This window comes from Notothenia coriiceps, unplaced genomic scaffold (genome assembly GCF_000735185.1).
Source record: "Notothenia coriiceps isolate Sejong01 unplaced genomic scaffold, NC01 NC01_scaffold00029196, whole genome shotgun sequence".
In the NCBI taxonomy this organism is placed as follows: domain Eukaryota; kingdom Metazoa; phylum Chordata; class Actinopteri; order Perciformes; family Nototheniidae; genus Notothenia; species Notothenia coriiceps.
Genome location: NW_011361897.1, coordinates 150,135 through 168,549, shown reverse-complemented (window position 1 = coordinate 168,549; position 18,415 = coordinate 150,135). Strand labels below are relative to the sequence as shown.

Genomic DNA, 18,415 nt, shown 5'->3' with positions numbered 1-18,415 from the left:
GCGGCAACTGTAAGGGCTAACAACTCAGTGGGGGGTTAATTTTTGTACAGAAGTATGTTTTGACTTAATGTAAAACTTTCGGAAAAAACTAACATATAATGATACAGTTATTCAAAGACAAAAACATTCACGGTAAAACAAGAAAACATCTCTAAAAATAAATCAGAAATGATATAAAGATAACACATAGGAACCTATAAAATACTAGAAATAGAAAGATGACATGCTCGTCCCCCCCCCCCCCACGATTTTGGAGTGGGATCCCGTCGTTTAAAACAGATCTTGGCCGGCCACTAATGTGTCTGTTAAAATCTAAACAAGGAATATTAATTTGATGACTAACAATAGTCTAACAACGTAAACATAACAAATTATTATGACCAGAAAAAATGAAATACTAGCGCTGGTGTTATGCCGTGTTGTGCATGCCCACTGCACCTCGCGGGAGCGCGCCACAGCGCAAAGCATAAACTCCCAGACATTTCAAGGATTTGTAGTACGGCATAGTTAGGTCTGGAAACGACATAGGGGATAACACCGGAGCTCTGCTGCGGGGAAACTTTGGCGCTGTTCTGAGTTTGTTGTAATCCGTCAAAATGACGGACTGCTTTCAGATTTATCCGTCATTGTCAAAAGAATTCCGTCATAGTCGGAATATATTCGGTTAACGCGACCTCTGCTTAGGAGTAAGGGAGAATTATTCTTTGACACTTAGGAGCAAGACAGAAATATTCCCTTACATTATATATTTTATAATTTATCTAGACCTTCTTTATTAATAAGAAGATGATCCTTTGGTCTAGTTTTGAGGATACATACATTTATTTGAATCAGAAATTGATCAAATATAAAAGCTGAAACAGTATGGCAGTATGACATGTTCCAGTCTAATGTCCTGTGGTTTTACATTTAGTAGGGGACAGTCATGATTTTTTATTTACTTTATACTATAATAAAAAACAGATTAAACAGATTGCTTGTTAAATAAGCGTAATCTTGATTCTTAAAACAAATACTAAGAGTGACTCTGCATCTACTCATACTCTACAATAGCGGGGGTGACGGAGAAATCAAGGCTATGTTTGACACCGGGCGTCTTGCCTGAGGTTTGTTCCTCTATCTGCAGCTCCTCTATGGCCCTCTGTTTCACCTCACACAGCAGCTGTAAGAGAGACATTCAAAACCAAATTGGGACCCTTGGAAATAATGAATACAATTGAGCGATAAAGAGGACAATCAGCAGAAAAACACTGACCATATTTCCTGTAGCTGGAACCTTAATCTTCCTCCTCTCCTCTTCTTTATCCCCTTCTTCTCCCCCTCCTCCATGTGGTCGAAACTCCACCTGGAGCCAGCGGCAGTCGGAAGGCGTCGTCACAGTGACCACGTCTCCGTTTCGAGTGAACACACTGAGCAGAAAAGACACTAGTTAAACACCAACCTCCTCAGGAACACAACATGTAAACACTTTGCGGAGCATGTACCTGCTGTCGAAGGACTGCGGCTCCAGCACCAGCAGCGCATCGCCGTCCTTCAGCGACAGCTCCTTCAGCGTCCGGTGCATGGCGCCGGGGGGGAACACTCTCCACCCACTCGCCCCTCCTCCCTCCCCTGCCCCCTGTTCTCCTCTCTTTCCTCCCTTATGCTCCTGGCACAGCAGACTCTCCTGAGGCTCCCCCAGTGCCTCCCTCACCTCCCCGAGAGTCGCGGCACCTGCAAACCCTCTCGCCTCCCTTTTGAGCCCTGGACCCCCGTTTTCAAAACTTTCCCTCCCCTCCTCACACTCCATCTCATCTGGCTTTTCCTGAACACAATCTTCCAGAAAGGGACGGACCACATTCAGCAGCACTGGCTCCCACTCGGCTCCAGTTAGGACAGCCGCACCGCACACCTGAGATAACAAACGAGGTGAAGGAAGTGAAGTAGAAATATTATGATACAATTACAAATGATATACTAAGTGACATTTCAAAAGTATTAGCTTTAAAACATAGTTGAAGTAAGAAAGTGTGAAGTCTCATTATGTAGAATGGCCCATTTTAGAACATATATTATAAAATAGTATAACAATATTGTATGTGTTAATCAGTTTAATGTTGCAGCATAGTAATTGTGTAAATGTGCTTATTTGCATTCCACCACTGGTAACACTACATGATAAACATATTGGGATGAATGAGAATGTACTCACCTCTCTGCCATTCCACACAAACAGGTCAGAGTTTGTACAAATGCCAGCACTGTACAGGGAGACTCCGTCGTCTGCAAACAACAACCAGAATGTAGTCGCATGCTTTGTCAGGCTGCTATTTGTATTCTAACTTCCTATTTTGCATTTAAGTGACTCACCTATAAGTGTAGTGTAGAGGTGTAGACCTGCAGGGAGACTCCGGGCCACAGTCAGAGCCATGTCCCCTTCCCAGAGTTCCTGCATCTTTATAAACAGAAGCACAAACGACTGCTGATTGCTTTCATTCTTTTAGACAGCTCGTGTTACGGAAATGAAATTACCTGGTATATAGCTAATCGAAGATCTCCCACAGTCTTTCTACGGTCGAAACTCAAAGGTGTGCTTGCGCTCTGCTCTTTGCCGATTGGTTGCAGGGCTCCATTTTCGAGCCTATAAGAGGGTGCGAGGTGGAGATGCAGCTCCACGGTGTTATTAGAAGCTTCAAACTCCTCGCTGCAACAGAAACAATGTTGACTGATATTAATCATTTATGGAAGAAATTCACTTTCAAATAACTTTCTTCTTCTTTCTGGGTGTTGCTCACTGAATTACACATTTTAGACTAGCTAAAAGTGTCATGTTGTAATGTGTTTTAATTCTGTACCGCATTTTCTGCACTCTGATGTTCTCCTCCTGAGCCATCTTGATGAGGTTAAGAGGAACTTTATACTCAGGATTTTTCAAAGCTGCGGATGTAGAAAACATATTTTAATAGAAATGGCCTTACTTATTACATAACAAATTATAGGGATGTAACGATACCAAAAACTCACGATATGATAATATCGCGAGAAAAAGTCCACGGTACGATATTTATCGCGATATTACAAAAATAAAGAAAAAAATATGAATTCTTTTTTTTTTTCTTTTACTTGAATCTTTTTTTCTTTATTAAATAATAAATCTGATTTGTACAACATTTTAGTAGGAAAGTAGTATTTTAAAGTGTCAACAATATAATAATCAGACCCTGCAATAGAATAAATCAAGTTTCACTTTAGTTTTTCAAGTAACTCAACTCTAACTCACTCACTCCGCATCATCAAGGTTAACTTTTAGGAATATTAGCGTGTCCACATTTCCAGGTAGAAGCTGGGATGTTTGGGCGTTTGCAATATCCCCTGCTGTGGAAAAAACTCTCTTGCTTGGTACTGATGTTGCTGGGACAGAGAGATATGCTTTGGCCATGGGTGACAGCAGTGGGTCAAACTGTGCATTGTCTCTCCACCACTTCAAAAACAATACAGTTTTTGCCAAGAAGGTGAGGCTTATTGACAGGGCAAGATATAAATATAGTGTTGGTACTTGTCAATGTCTCTAGGTGTGTACATGTAGCCCTGTAAATACGATGTCATAACCATGAAATCATCCCTCACAGTTCACCATGATTCCTACAAACTCCATCTCACTACCTACAGAGACGCCCACAATGCCGCAAAATCTGCTTACCTCTCCACCATCTTCATCGACCCCTCCCGTAACCCCAGGACCCTCTTCTCCACCGTCAACAAGCTCCTCAAACCCCGTGCTGACACCCTCTCTTCCTCCACTTCCACATGCAGTTCATTCCTCCAGTTTTTCTCTGACAAAATCACTGCCATTAATCACTCCCTATCCGCTGCATCTGACACACAAACATCTCCCCCAACATCCACCGCCACAATTCCTCCCTCCATCTCCCTTGACCTCCCGAGCCCTCCTCCCCACGGCATTATCTCCCAGTTCACTCTGGTTACCCCCCCTGAAATACTCCAACTGATCAGCTCCTCCAAACCCACAACCTGCTCGCTTGACCCTCTACCCACCCCTCTTCTGAAGTCCTGCCTCCCCGTCCTCTGCCCCCTCCTCTTCATCATCATCTACATCCTCCCCCTTGGTCAGATTCTCCGCCATCACAACCTGGACTTTCACTGCTATGCTGACGACACACAGATCTACCTCAGCACCAAATCCCCCCACAACCCTCCTCTCACACACATCGAATCCTGTCTGACTGCAATAAAATCCTGGATGCAACACAACTTCCTCAAACTCAACAGCAACAAAACTGAACTCCTCCTCATCGGCGGCTCCAAATCCAACCTCAGCAAAACCCCCAACCTGACACTCACCATCGATGGCACCCCTGTTTCCCCCTCCACCCAGGCACGCAACCTTGGCGTGATATTCGACCCCACCCTCTCCCTCGACCCCCACATCCGCCAAGTTGTAAAAACCTCATTTTTCCACCTCCGCAATATCGCCAAACTCCGTCCCTCTCTCACCCGCCCCGCAGCTGAGCAACTCATTCACGCCTTCATCTCCTCCCGCCTTGACTATTGCAACTCACTCCTCTTCGGCATCAGCACAACATCCCTCAACAGACTCCAGCGTGTCCAGAACGCAGCCGCCAGACTCCTCACCCACACCAAATCATGGCATCACATCACCCCGGTCCTCAAAGAACTCCACTGGCTTCCCGTCTCACACCGCATTCACTACAAACTCCTGGTCCTCACCTATAAAGCCCTCCACCATCTGGCCCCCCCCTACCTCACTGACCTCCTCATCCTCTACCAACCACCCCGGTCCCTCAGATCCACCTCAGCCGGTTTGCTCTCAATCCCCAAGGCCAAACTCCGGAGCTTCGGGGACAGAGCCTTCTATGTGGCAGCCCCGAAGCTCTGGAACTCCCTCCCCCAAGACCTCCGTGAGTCTGATTCCCTCACCCTGTTCCAGTCCCGTCTCAAAACCCACCTCTTCAACTCTGCTTATCCTTAAACCCGCCCCTCCCCCCTCTGAACCAACATCCTCCTGACTGCTTTTCTGTTTTTGTTTTGTTTTTGTTTTCGTTTGTGTTTTTGTTCTTGTTTTGTTTGTCGACCTGACTCATAATGTAAAGCGTCTTTGGGTCTAGAAAAGCGCTATATAAATCCCATTTACTATTATTATTATTATAAGTGTTATCTGTTGTTTTATGTTCATGTTGTAACCTACTTGTTGCCATGTTGGACAGGTCTCCCTTGAAAAAGAGATCGATGATCTCAATGGGACCATCTGGTTGAATAAAGGTTTAAAGAATATATATATTTAAAACATTTTAAAAAAACATTATTTACATTTTTTTTTTTGTTAAATCGCAGTAGATTTTGACAGTCTCACGACGGTATTGAGACTTTTATTTACAGTGATATCACGGTATTCAATATATCGTTACATCCCTAAATAATGATCAAAATGATGAGCCAATACATTGTTTAATTGGATAAATGGTTACCCCACTTAACAGTTTTTTTCCCTGAGATCCTCTTTTCTAATACAAATGCAATATAAAGTGTCCGTTACCTTCACTGGGCCTTTGCAGCTGTGTTTTTCTGTAGAACAGCATGTATGCGCTCTCTTTGCCCTGGAACTGCTTCTCTATGTCAGACTCCCTGATGGAGGTCACCACAGAGTCGTTAAGGTCGAACCAGTGACTACCCTGCTGACAGACAAGAGAAACACCGTGAGAATCAGCCATCAAAGTAACCACAAGATGTTCACTTGGACAGAATGAAGTAGGTGTCTTTTTTTCCCTTTCCTTGATTTCTTGTTCTGTTGCTCTGATACCTTTTGTTCGGGCTCTGGCTTCTGGTCTGGTTCAGGCTCTTCCGCGGCTCCAGGGTCTGCAGGAGTTGAAGGACCAGAGTCAGTGGTCTGCTCTGCTGGACTGGGGGTCTCAGTCACAGGGCTAGGAGGGTTTGCCTTCAATGCCACTCGAGTACCATTGGACACCAGCATGAACACATCATTGTGGGACTGCAGGAACTACACCAGAGGAGAAATATAATGATAGGTAAACTACATATATTTTACTATCCGCAAATAACAACAGCATCATAAAAAAAGAAAAGAAAAAATACCTTTCCTATGGGCCCGTGGGGCTTTCTAAACTTTTTGCTCCAGGATGAACTGATTTTATCCATGATTTTCTGTCCCAGCTGGTCCAACAGGACACTCTTTGATGGCTCCTAGTGGACAGGATATGAACAGCATCCGAATGATTAACTAACCATGGCTGTATTAATGACTGAACAATGAAAGCTCTTAACAATTGCGGTAACTATACCTGTGTAATAATAGCACTGATGACAGACAAAGGGTCGTCTTCTTGAAGTTTTGGCTCACACATTTGCTTGACCTCGTCCTTCACTTTCTTCTGAGTCTTAATTTTGCATTCCTCTTCCTGAACACACAACAAACAGAGGTGAAGTGATGCTTTTTAGCTATGCTTACTTTCAAAAGCTTGCATATTGTTATACAATTTTACATTGCTGATAGCAAAGCACGTCCAAAGATATCAGAGTAATAGCACTTAGCCAAATTGAATACAAGAAATAGATCCTCAGCCACTCATATTCTAAAAAGCGAGAACAACTAATGAATGCTTATTATATATATATATATCATAATATTGAATTAACTATAAATACAATCTCCCATGTTTGCTCTTCTGTTTTTCTCACCGGCGGCTCCCATTGGCCAAGCTGGTCTATGTCCCTGATATAAACATGGTAATGTCCTCCATAGCAGCCACCCTTATGGATGATCACAGAGAACAGCTCGTAGGAGTAATCAGAGTCCTCCCCATCAGTCTGTAAGGGAGGAAAACATAGTAGTTAACTTATTAAGATATCTTAGTGTGTGAACACTGGAAGGAGGCATGTGAAATGCTTATGATTAAATTATGTCAGGTACCTCTTCACAAAATGGCCGTAGGTTGATGTTTAAGGGGAAAACGTAGCGTCCCGTCTCCTTGTATCGCTCACATTTGGCATAGTCAAAGCTGAACCTCAGCAAAGACATGGTTATAAAAGGAGGGAGCTTCTTCAGCTTGGCAGACTGAATAAGAGCAACATAAGAAAAGGAATGTGAGATACAGCAAAGAAAAAGCTTTACAAGTTTAGTTCAAATATTAGTTTCCATTTGTTTCTCTTAAGGTTGATTTTTGTTATAAAACGTGTTATGGTACTGACAGTCTGAGCCGCTGGCACTGACCTTGGCAGCAGTGACCAGCCTGTCACACTGCCCACAGCGGTACAGGTTATTGCCCTCAAACAACTCTTCCTCCACAAACATGTTCAACAAAGCCTCCTCCAGGCTCGACACGCCACAAACACACACTGTCAGGTCCAAGAAGTCCTCCTGAAAAAGCCACATACAGAACTAGTTAATTACTCATGTGTGTGTGCTTTATGCAGTGTGACTGAACTCCTAAAGTATCATTCTTTCTCATTCGTACTAGGTCAAAGTATTTCCAACAGTATCTAATGGACAGAAAGAAGCCCGGTCAAAGAGACAGAGAAACCCCGCACAAATGGACACACCTGTCTTTGGCTGACGTTTCCACACTCCTTGCAGGCGATGCTGTTGACAATGGTCCCATGATACAGCTGGTGGATAAACGTGCTACCGGTGGTGCCCACAAGAGAGTGCTCCAACGCGCAGAACAAAATCCTGTTCAGCTCCTGCACATCATGCTGATTTGTTCCCTGAGAGAGGAGCAAACATAAAAGGATCAGATGAGGACGGATAGACAATCACTGTCCTAGTTCCAACCAATAAAAGTGTTGGTATGCATTACTTTGAATATTATAGTTTGCATAGTTGTGCTCAGGGATAAGGACAACACCTTGTACGTCGCAACAAGGTATTCCTTATTTTGTAACGATAAAGTATATGGGATATAGCTTTTCGGCTAATTCAATGTTTGTTTTTTTATAGTATATACACTTTACAATTGAAAAACAAAAAGCTTCACTGAAAAAGCATTTCCATTCTTCTTTTATCTAACCTGTATAACCTGCATAATTCCTTTTGAGTAGTGCATTGTGGGACAATTGTGACCATCCACAGATCAGTTAATTAAAACTAGTTTTCATGGTGCACTCTTGACCTGGAAAAGGTGGTTATGCATGTCCTGTGTAAAACTGTGAAAATAACTTCTTGCTTTTCCTTCTTTCCCTTCTCTTGTATTTATTTTTGCATGACTGCAGCTGGGAAGCCTCCTGTCAAAATGGAAGGTTTCAGGCCTGACCTGACCACAACTTAAAATCCATGTGTGTGAATCTCAGCATGAATGTCCTGGTAATATGACTGGAAGTTAAAATCAATCACTGAAATGAGAATTGTAACCTGAGCCTCCCTCTCTCCTTCCCACTGATAAAGATAATAAACACAGACCTCGCTGCTGTTCCAGCCAAAGCTGTCGGTAAGGTCTGCAGTGGAGGCGCTCTGCTGGTCCGCTAGCAGCAGACTGGCAAACAGTCTCTGTAGCTCCAGTGGGATCACTCTAACCTGAAGATAAGGAAGGTAAACATCATTAATACACATAGACATAACAAATGTGGTTACAGCTGCAGACACTTTGCAACACTTACTTTGGCCCCTGGTTTGTCTTTGTCTTCCAGACATCCTAGTTCATCTGCTCCCAAACTGAACAGCTCCCCTGTAAAGATACATAAACAATGAATAAGTAAGTGGGAAAGAATACAAATGTCCTAGTTTTCTACTGCTCTGGTATACTCCAATCTCAGCCCACTCTTAAGGGAATGTGATGTTACCTCTGAACTCTGGGGTGAACAGCAGGGTCTGGAGCAGGGAGTTGAGGTAGCAGGTGCCCCCCTGGTTCTTGATGCCGCACAGAGTGCTTCTTCCTCGGGGTGGAGGTGGCTCGTCTCCCCCCTTTGCAACTCTCCCACCGGAGGAGGTCGAAGAGAAGCCTTCCTCCTCCTCTTCCTCGAAAAGATTCCCAAACATGCTGCTTGAGTTATTTATTCCTTGTTCTCTGTGTTATGCTGGGGCTCTACCTCGTAATAAACCATGGGTTAGTTAGCACTCTGATATGCCCTCTTGCTATCTCATCTTGGTCTTGCCGAGTTCTCTGTTGACAATGGCCGGGCTAACTCTGAAATAAGAAGACTTCACTGGGCTAAACATAGCGACTATAAGGCTCCTGGATGTAATGTATGCGTTGGACTCGCAGGTATGTTTTTTAGCTTGCTTAGCTCGATGATAAACACAAAGCAGTCCCAGTCCCAAAACGATGAGCAGCTTGACAGCTCAGCAAAAATTAAAAGAAAACCAGACGTGAACGCTCAGTTTCACAACGACCGGAAAAATTGCGTCTCCCTACCGACAGTCTAACGGGTGATTAAACGGAGTATTTACACAAGGTAGTTCATGACACAGGCTCTTTCTTCACCTTTCTGTCTTAAAACAGATAACAAACTAAACGTAAATAGAAATGCCCTCGGTGAATAGTGGGCAGCCATGTTTCTTCCTGGCAGAAAATGGAATGATGCATTGTGGTACTTGTAGTGTCACACGTTGGTAACACACATAGCCTACCGCATTTTAATGTAACCGGAGATATTTGCATTACTGCGAATGTGTGCTTACTTTATGACACAGCGATAAAGACATGTGTTTTGGCTATATTTTATTTTCAAGGCAACACTAATTGTTGCTATTAAAACTACATTTCCGACAAGTCTAGTCTTGAAGTTATGGGGCTTGTAGTCTTCTAGAACAAACATGTTTTTTAGGTAGGGTGTTATGTGCCCAAGGCCATGTGTAGAGGTTTGCATACCACTCCAAGATTTTAGGATTTTGATTAGCCACAAAATTACTTGAATAAAATCTAGTGTAGTTTTGATGCTGCAGGGTATGTTTGCCCGCCCTACGAGCTCTAAATGAAAATAGCTGGATGTAAGTCAATGCATAAACAACTCTTGTTGTTCATAGACACACATACAGCCTGGTTCTATTTATTGTCATTCCAATATACCAATATAATTTGACATACAATTAATGTAATAAGTAACTATCAATCAAATTTCAGATATTCAGTTTATAAACAAAATGTTAAATATCATTCATATTAAATGTTTTTACAGAAATATATAAATCTCACATAGCTGTATACATTTCTGTCAGACAATGCACACAAATAAACAGATAAACTCTCATAAAAATATTGTGCTTGTGATATTTGGGTTATTATGAGGTACATCAGTTGTCCACCTAGCGCTGACAGTTGAACCTCTAGGTCATTTATAGTAGTCGCCACAAAATAATTCTGAAATGTTTTCATTACTTACATTTTTTCTCAATGTACGCATGTTGTCCTCATATTGTTTAACCCACAAAATCCCTAAAACAATATCAAGGCCATGACCTAAATTGCAGCTATGGCACTATATAAATTAGTAACAAGAAGAGAAAAGCCACATTTGGATTAAACCCAATCACACATTTTAAATATTATTGCAAACATCGTCTCACAAGGGAACACATGGACACTTCCAAAGAAGAATGAGAACATGTACACACACAAAGAAACAGTGCACTCTCCGTTTTTCCTAGTAAGTTTTCAGCTTAAAGATCTTGGCAAGAGGTGATTTGGCACTAGAATAGATCAGATATGATTCTCCTTTGGAGCTAAAAAACTCCCAGTCACTGCATCCAATCGTTGGGAGCCAATGAACAGGAACAAATCCTTCATATCCCTGCCACCTAAAATTAAAAAGAGAATAAGACTCATATATAAGATATGTCTGCATTTGTAAGGCTCTATAGTCAAATGAGCTAGGTCCTACAAATAAAGTAAATACAATAAAATAGAATAGAAGTAGTGCCATAAGAGTCTATATACAAGTGATAAATAATTTGTAAGTTGCAAACAGTTGAATGTAGTTTCTATATGTTATCACTAGCGTGGTTCAACGGAGGAAAATAAACATTACTACATTACAACAGCACTAAGTTAGAGAGCAATCAGAATGGATGAATTATTTTACACTGGGAGGGGTGTTGTTGACAAGTTGAGTACCTGTAGAGAACGCTGTTGAGAGAGTACGATTCCCCGTTGAAGGAGTTAGCAACAACCAGAAAATATTCCTCCCCGAGGCTGAAGAACTCCCAGTCCACTGCACTGGAGAGACAGAAAGGTATGTGGTGATGTTGAGAGGTTGAATTGGCAGCAAACAGCTTATTACACAGGAAGTGTGCTCATGATCTGTCTGTATGCACCTGGCAATGTTCAAATATTATGCCATCTGTACCTGTAGGTGACTATATCCTGGAAGCGAACAAACAGCTGTCCAATCAGGTCCAGTTCGTAGATGGTGGAGTTGATGGCATATTGACTGGGCCCATTACCCTGGAGTCTGTGTCCATTGGCTACAACCAAGAAGACCCTACTGCCAATCTGAAACATTTCCCAGTCTGTGGCGCAGAACGTCTAGATAAACAATCAAAGAGAAATCATCAGGTGTTTTTACTTGAGTAAAAGGTCTAGAGACCTCTTTGTTTGCTTGAAGCTAAAGATAATAAATCTGAAAGAGAAGCTGCCAAGAAACTAAATGATGTAAAATTATATATTTGAGCTCATTTCCTGATTATTATAAATGATTAATTTCCAACTGCCTCAAGGTGATCTTAGAAATCCTCACATCCAGCTGTGGAGTTCCCCTAAATCAACTCCTTTTGGTTTTTCTTGTGACTATTAATTTGTCAACACTGTCGCCTGAAATGTGGCGGGATTCAAATATGATTCCCTATCAGTTACATGTCAAAGCACTGCTATCGCCAAACAAATGATGGTTAATCCATTTCTGTCTGTCAATCCCTTTTTATCTCTTCTGTTTGTGTTTCTTCCTTCTGTGCTTTCAGACAAGATGCTTTTAATTTAATACTCATCTCAAAGATACAGATCTAATCGAAGGAAATCAAAGACCAGCTGGAGAGAAGATAAACTATATGTAAATGATGGTGTATAAAGCTACATTAAAGTGGAAATAAGACTAATTTACACTTCAAACTTCAACACCTTCCAAATATTTCCCTGATAGAGTACCAAACAGATGTTTATTTTAAAGTTTGACAGGCATATTTTCCCCTGCCATGGAGGTTTTTGGTTCTGGTTTGTTGCTCTGTTAGTCAAAAGGATTACTGAAAAACTATTGGCCCGATTTAAAAACTTCTAGTTTATGTACATTTTCGCATTTATTTTGCCGTTTTATGTTCACCACATACCTTTATTGTCTGAAACACCTGGAAGCTTCCATTGACCCAAACGTAGATGACAGAATCAACAGAGGTTGTCACTCCATCAAAAGCATTTGCGACCACCAGGAAATGGTACGGTCCGACTGTGAAGAACTCCCAGTCGTACGCCCCTGAGGTCCGCAGCATCTGATGGACCTCAAAAGACTTTGTCAACCTGTTCCATCTGTATATCACACTGTCTATGGTGTGATTTGTATCACCTGAAAGAGCAACCAGAAAGAAAGCAAATGAAACAGGATAGTTTGTGCATGTCATCCCAAGATTTATTTAAGTAAACAGGAAGTCATTTGATGGATGTTTAGTTGTTACCTTGTCTGTGATTGGCTACAGCGAGATAGGTTTGTTTATTGATTTGAAATGCCTCCCAGTCCCGTGCACAATGAGTCTGCACAGTCTGGAACCGCACAAATAGTTTTCTCCTTTTACTCCACTTGTAAATCACAGAAAAGTCATTCTCTGTTTGTTTGCGCTTGTCTGGCCCTCCTCCAGAGTTAGACACCACCAGATAAACCTAGATCCAAGTGACAAAAGACCAGGAAATATCAGCTCTCCACACTACTTTGACCAGGTGGATGCATGAGCCCGATTTACATTACATCACTTCCGACCTTTTTGCCAATGCTGAAGTGTCTCCAAGCCAGAGCTTCATATGTGCTGATATTCTGGTAGAGCTGGAAACCTGCGTTGCTCCACAGATACACAGCAGAGCCAGAGGCTGACCTATGAGCCATAGCCGCCATCATACCCAGGCCAGGTAACTGGAACACCTGAACATTTAATACAAAAATAATGAAAAAAATGCTCTTTGAACAGCATTAAGGTAGGCTATAGAAGAATGGAATCAAAACATGGTGAACATCACTGCTACAAACGATTGTTTGCATAAATGTAATGAAGTCACAAGTGGGACTGCAACTGAAATAAGCACCAAGATTAGCCAAATTAAATGTCTGGTATGCACACCTTTCTACCTAGAGAAAACGTACTTTTGACCAGAGGAATTAAGCACTAGTGGTATGGCTCCAAATCCTTTTTCCCCATAAAACTGTAAAACAGGGTTATGTTCAGTGTATGACCCCTTGTCACATCATGCATATCTTGTGTTTCACAAGGCAAAAGAAAAAGACTGTAGATCTAAGATAGACTCCTTGTGTGGGTCCTTTACCCTATAGGGAACCCTTGGGCCTGTAAGTCTGATATTGTGATGGCTGTACAACAAAATAAAAAATATAAATATTAAAGTTATACAAAGTGGATGTAATGTAAAAGTATACCTCTATGTCATGTGTCTCTGAGCTGGTGGGGAGGACCTGGTGTTCTGACACGTAGTCCAGTCGTTTATGATCTGAGTAGATGGAGTAGTGAGATTTTTGTAGATGTAAAGCTGAGTAAAACGTGCTCATGAGTGGATGTTTGGATGGTAAGTTCTCACCTTCTAACACGGTGATCCACACAGTACCGTCACAGAGATAGAGGCCTTTACTGAGTGGATTGAACCACATCTGGCCTTGGAGCGTCTTTGAGCACGGTCGCTCCGTCCCCACTGACACTCGCTCCTCTGTCACTGGCAAATCATGATCAAAACAAAGATAAGCAGACAATCAAAGGGCAAGGAAGCAGAAAAACATATTATTTGTAAGATATCTTTCATAATACTTTAAAAAGTATTTTAAAATGTGTCTGCAAGTTACCATAGGAAGTCACATGGCTGTCCCCATCACTCTCTATGACAGAAAGGTCTGACAGAAGTGGTGGTACTGACAGAACTGCTAGTTGGGGGTCAGAGGAGGGGCAGATATAATGGGTGGCGTCCAAACCTGGCACCAACACCAGCTGCCGCAACAGACCCTGTACACGAGGCAGCAGATAAGAAGGAAAAGGATTGACTTTTTTTTGTTTTTATCAGAAACATTTTTTATTATGTGGTTCAGAAAACGTATTTTTCATGTTCAGAAAACACAAGTCTTACTGAATACAAGCCTTTCCATCTTCCCCGACTGCCAATGTGAAATCTGGCTCCCTGAATGTTGAGGTCTGGAGGGAAAGGCCCGGAGGGAACTCTGATGGCAATAAAAATACATCATTATTTCTAATAGCTGAGCTAAGTTGTTTTTCTTCAATGAATGACACTAACAACTCTGTAATTAAAGGAGTATCCTCCATTCTCCTGTTTGTGCTACTGAGACAGGAATAGTATTGTATAGACACCATACGGTAGCTGATATTCCTCCGCTCTGTGTGCCAAAGGGAGTTTCCACAGAAAAACCATATATCACACATTGTCAGACCCCTGTGATATAGCTGCAGGGTGTGAGAGGATTTGGAGCAGTGCCATTGTATTGTGATGAAGGATCTACAATCCCTCAAAGGAATTCAGAGGCAACAGGAAGAGAGGATGGTGGTAGACAGACACACCCAGTGAACAAAAAACTGAAAAGCAAAAGAAAATCTTACATTTCCAGAGGTGAGTTGCAGTCCACAGTGAGCCTGACATGATGACTACCAACGACTAACAAGAGCGTGTGCCACTGATTGTCATCCAATCGGGTGCCTCGAAACACCCAGTGATCTACGACCCCTCTGTGACCTTTAAGAAGGAAGTGCAGACGATTTTTCGAGAACCTCAGGCCCAGGATGACGCGTCCAGGCTCCTCATTACTCTTGACTCGCCTCTCCTCTTCCCTATTTCCATGTTGCTCTTTTCCACTGACACCCCTCTCTAAAATGTCCCCCTTATTGTTGTCCTCTTCTTCCTCCCCCACTCCTGTTTTCTCTCCTTTTTTTGGCTCCGTCAAGGAAAAGATGTATTCATTTCTCTGAAAGGTAAACAGGGAAAACAGTCAGTATTTGACAAGGGCTGAAAGTAACAACGTACATTTACTGAAATACTTATTAAATGCTGCAAACATTAATTAATTAATCAAGGATATCGTCAACAGATTAATCGATAATGAAAGATTTGGATTTGAAATGTATGTCCCAGAGGGGTATATGTTCACCCCATCGACACAACAGATATACACAGCAACACATACTAGCAATAAATAGCGATGCAACAACACAGCGACATGCATCAACATATAGTAACAGCAACACACAGTAACCCCAAATACATATAGCAACAGATGGCTTTTAGCAACAAACAGACAGTAAATAAAAACATCATGTGTGAATCCATATTATCCCATTAGTGTCAGCAAGGAAGATTGTTAGGGCTGCTTAGTGAGCTCTTTTTCCATGTCAGTGTCCTATGTCTCCAACATGAGAGGAATGAAGTCTTGGATCGGGGGATTAGTGTCATTTGATATTGTGAGAGCGATGTGTGTGAGATTTATATCTGATACACTGGGTGTGAGAAGCAGATTAATTTGGCGGCAGTGCGTGTGGTGCTGGTGAGTTTGTTTTCCGTTGGTGATGGTAAAATAATGAAAAAGCAGGGGAAACATGTATGCTTTTATAACTAAGCCACAGGAAGAAGCAGTTGTTTAATGGACTATCAGTGATGAAAAGTGGAACATTCGTATTTACAACCCAATTTTGTACTTCTTTTTAAATACAATAGATTTAAAACTGTTACTTTTCAAATCACTTAATCATACTGCAACATCAGTTTTAAGATTAACAACAGTTTAATTTTCAATGAGTTTTTATACAATGCATATACAGTATAAATATATCCCTTAATATACTCCATTGTTCAAATTGCCTCCACCACAAAAATGCTGCATATTGAGCATTTCTAGGTTGTTGATATTATTTTTGTACTTTAATTTTTTATAATTTTAAATGTAGGGCCTTTACTTGAAACAGAGTTTTTTCACACTACACCGGTATGGGTACTTTCACTAAATGAAGAAGCTGAGTACTTCTTTGACCAAGAGCATTCAGTAACGGATGTTTCTGATAAACGTGGAGCCTCACCTTGGGCGCAGTGCTGGAGAACTTTAGAGTCACAACAATGGAGAATTGTTTGGGGAGGAGGTCGCAGTTGACCAGCAGCTGGGAGGAGGGAAAGCTCATGGAGGTGTGAGGGCTTGAGAAACTGACGCCCCTCACCCCTCCGGCCTGCTTCATGTTCACCCCTGGCACCATTTTGGAGGTGTCCCTCTCCAGGACAAAAGACAAAAGATCCAGAGGAAGCATATCTGAAGACAATAAGCAAATAAAGAACTCAGGAAGAGTGTTTTACAGCTGAAAGCCTTATTTATGGAGGAATTGCTACACTAAAGCAGTTGTTCTAAACGTGGGGTAAGGACCCCCTAAAGGGGTCGCAAAATAAATATATGGGGCCCTGAGATGATTAATAGGATTGCAAATAATCAATAAGATTATCTGCTTCCCACACTTTTTAGATTTCTCATCAATAAATTATTTAATCTCATGAAGCTCATTCTTAGGAATTGATGGAATAGTCAACCAAATAGGGAAATATTGTATTTCATACTCCACTACAATTATTTGACAGCTTTAGTTACTTAACAAATGAATATGTTTGCATACAACACACGTGAAAATATGTTGATATGAGATGCTATGTGATCAAATAAATTGCCCAACAGCATTTACAAGTAGAGCTGAAACGCTAAGTTCATTTACAGAAAATACATTTTTTAATGCAAAATCTTAACACTGATTTTGAATCTTTGGTTAATTGTATCTGACATCATTTTGTGAATTTTTACAAACCAAGCAACCTATCGATTATTCAAGAAAATAACCAGCAGATAAATCTATAACAAAAATAATCATTTAGTAGTTTCAGCATAAAAAAGTCATTTGCTCCAACTCAACCAACAACAAGGGTAAAACATGCCTTTAATATAAATGCATCAGTATAATATTATGTAATGACATGACATATAACAGTCACAGAGGACACAGTAATATTACTTTTAACAATGTAAGCACATTTTCCTGATAATCCTGTTATACTTTTACTTAATTAAGATACTTTTATAGTGGGGTAATTTACTTGAAATGAGGTAAGGAATCCGACCACAGCTGCTCAGAGGTAAACCATTTGAGACAAAAGGAGAAGACATAGCTTTATTGAGGTGACTCATGTATAAAAGAGTTGGGAGTCACTACTATAAACTGATAAATCAATTATAATGCTGGAGTTTCTGACCCACCCGGTGTTTGAGAAATAGCCCTGGGTGATGGTGGAGCTATAGGAGGTGGGGTTGTTATTAAAAAAGGACGCTTCATGAGCAACTGCAATAATAGAAGAGAATTGCCCTGAAATTGATGAGGCATCATAATGTTCGTCCTGACAATATGATGTGGATAGAATTGTTGTGGAATCCTAACCACATCCAATGTCTGTACTTGTTTGTGGAAGTTAATTTAACTTAATATTGCACGCAATACTGCACACACACACACAAACACTCCCACTGCACTGTACGCAGACACAGACAGTTGGAATTATCTAAAAGAATTTTAGCTGGAGGGGTTTCCCAGGTTTCTAAATGAAACTCTAAACCATCCGCACAATAATCATTAACTGAACATCAGATGTGTTGAAGTGAGCTGAGGTAATAGAGAGGGAAGCTGAGGTTGGGGAGAGGTAAAATAGAATTAAATGATGTTACCTGTGCAGCGTCTCCATGTGTCTGTGGTGCAGTCAATGACCCTTAACCCCAGGAGAAGGAAGTGCAGAAAAATGAGCAAAGTCATCACAAAAATCCTGTTTGGTTCAGTTGTCAGCCGGTGCGAATGTCTCCATATCAAAGATATTTTTCTTCCTTCTTTTGTCTCTATCTTAAGTGACAACAAACACAAGAGAAAACTGTGTATTATTCATGTTGATATGATTTTCAAGATCCAAAGAAAGATTTCTAGCCACAAATTCTGTTTCTAAAAATCACAAATATATAAACGAAGACCCAGAGCATCTGAGCTGGAAGAGGAATTCATTCATCTGTGTGGAGAATCCTGCACCTGCAGCTCCTTTTAAACACCAGAGCCATGCAAATCACTAAACAGCCTGTCATTCATCCTCCCTCAACCGCCACTGATGACACAGACCTGCCAGAGGGTGAGCTGCTCCTGTGAGCTGCTCCTGTGTGTGTGTGTGTGTGTGTGTGTGTGTGT

The 18,415-nt window shown here is 41.4% G+C and overlaps 2 protein-coding genes across 3 annotated transcripts in view; both read right to left on the bottom strand.

The window, feature by feature from the left end:
- Positions 1–9,524, bottom strand: part of usp40 (ubiquitin specific peptidase 40) — a 14,644-nt gene extending 5,120 nt beyond the window's left edge. The window contains exons 1-18 of one of the 2 annotated variants that reach the window (XM_010786489.1): positions 8,812–9,524; positions 8,629–8,696; positions 8,432–8,545; positions 7,576–7,740; positions 7,247–7,393; positions 6,947–7,090; positions 6,715–6,843; positions 6,318–6,434; positions 6,112–6,219; positions 5,819–6,016; positions 5,555–5,693; positions 2,835–2,916; positions 2,512–2,683; positions 2,350–2,434; positions 2,192–2,262; positions 1,485–1,891; positions 1,256–1,409; positions 1,102–1,162 (exon numbers count right to left, since the gene is read on the bottom strand). In XM_010786489.1, coding sequence (XP_010784791.1) covers positions 1,102–1,162; positions 1,256–1,409; positions 1,485–1,891; positions 2,192–2,262; positions 2,350–2,434; positions 2,512–2,683; positions 2,835–2,916; positions 5,555–5,693; positions 5,819–6,016; positions 6,112–6,219; positions 6,318–6,434; positions 6,715–6,843; positions 6,947–7,090; positions 7,247–7,393; positions 7,576–7,740; positions 8,432–8,545; positions 8,629–8,696; positions 8,812–9,007 — 2,557 coding nt within the window. In that variant the 5' untranslated portion in view covers positions 9,008–9,524. The remainder of the gene's footprint in view (positions 1–1,101; positions 1,163–1,255; positions 1,410–1,484; positions 1,892–2,191; positions 2,263–2,349; positions 2,435–2,511; positions 2,684–2,834; positions 2,917–5,554; positions 5,694–5,818; positions 6,017–6,111; positions 6,220–6,317; positions 6,435–6,714; positions 6,844–6,946; positions 7,091–7,246; positions 7,394–7,575; positions 7,741–8,431; positions 8,546–8,628; positions 8,697–8,811) is intronic. The other variant, XM_010786490.1, reaches the window with a different exon arrangement.
- A 694-nt stretch (positions 9,525–10,218) lies between these two features.
- tspeara (thrombospondin-type laminin G domain and EAR repeats a) lies at positions 10,219–16,360 on the bottom strand. Its single transcript, XM_010786493.1, has 12 exons — positions 16,241–16,360; positions 14,774–15,135; positions 14,289–14,379; positions 14,011–14,167; positions 13,752–13,883; positions 13,594–13,664; positions 12,928–13,086; positions 12,629–12,830; positions 12,287–12,519; positions 11,314–11,492; positions 11,082–11,183; positions 10,219–10,765 (listed from the first exon to the last, which is right to left on the bottom strand). Exons 1-12 carry the CDS (start codon positions 16,337–16,339, stop codon positions 10,612–10,614), a joined length of 1,941 nt encoding a protein of 646 aa, XP_010784795.1. The 5' UTR covers positions 16,340–16,360; the 3' UTR covers positions 10,219–10,611.
- Positions 16,361–18,415: the final 2,055 nt, after the last annotated feature.

What these genes read in the sequence shown, in the direction of transcription:
- tspeara (XM_010786493.1), bottom strand. Translation starts at nt 16,339, where the DNA reads ATGAGCTTTCCCTCCTCCCAGCTGCTGGTCAACTGCGACCTCCTCCCC. An exon ending in GTGGATCACCGTGTTAGAAG is followed by an intron (nt 13,665 to 13,751) that starts GTGAGAACTTAC and finishes CCATCTACTCAG; the next exon opens with ATCATAAACGACTGGACTAC. An exon ending in CAGGATATAGTCACCTACAG is followed by an intron (nt 11,184 to 11,313) that starts GTACAGATGGCA and finishes CTGTCTCTCCAG; the next exon opens with TGCAGTGGACTGGGAGTTCT.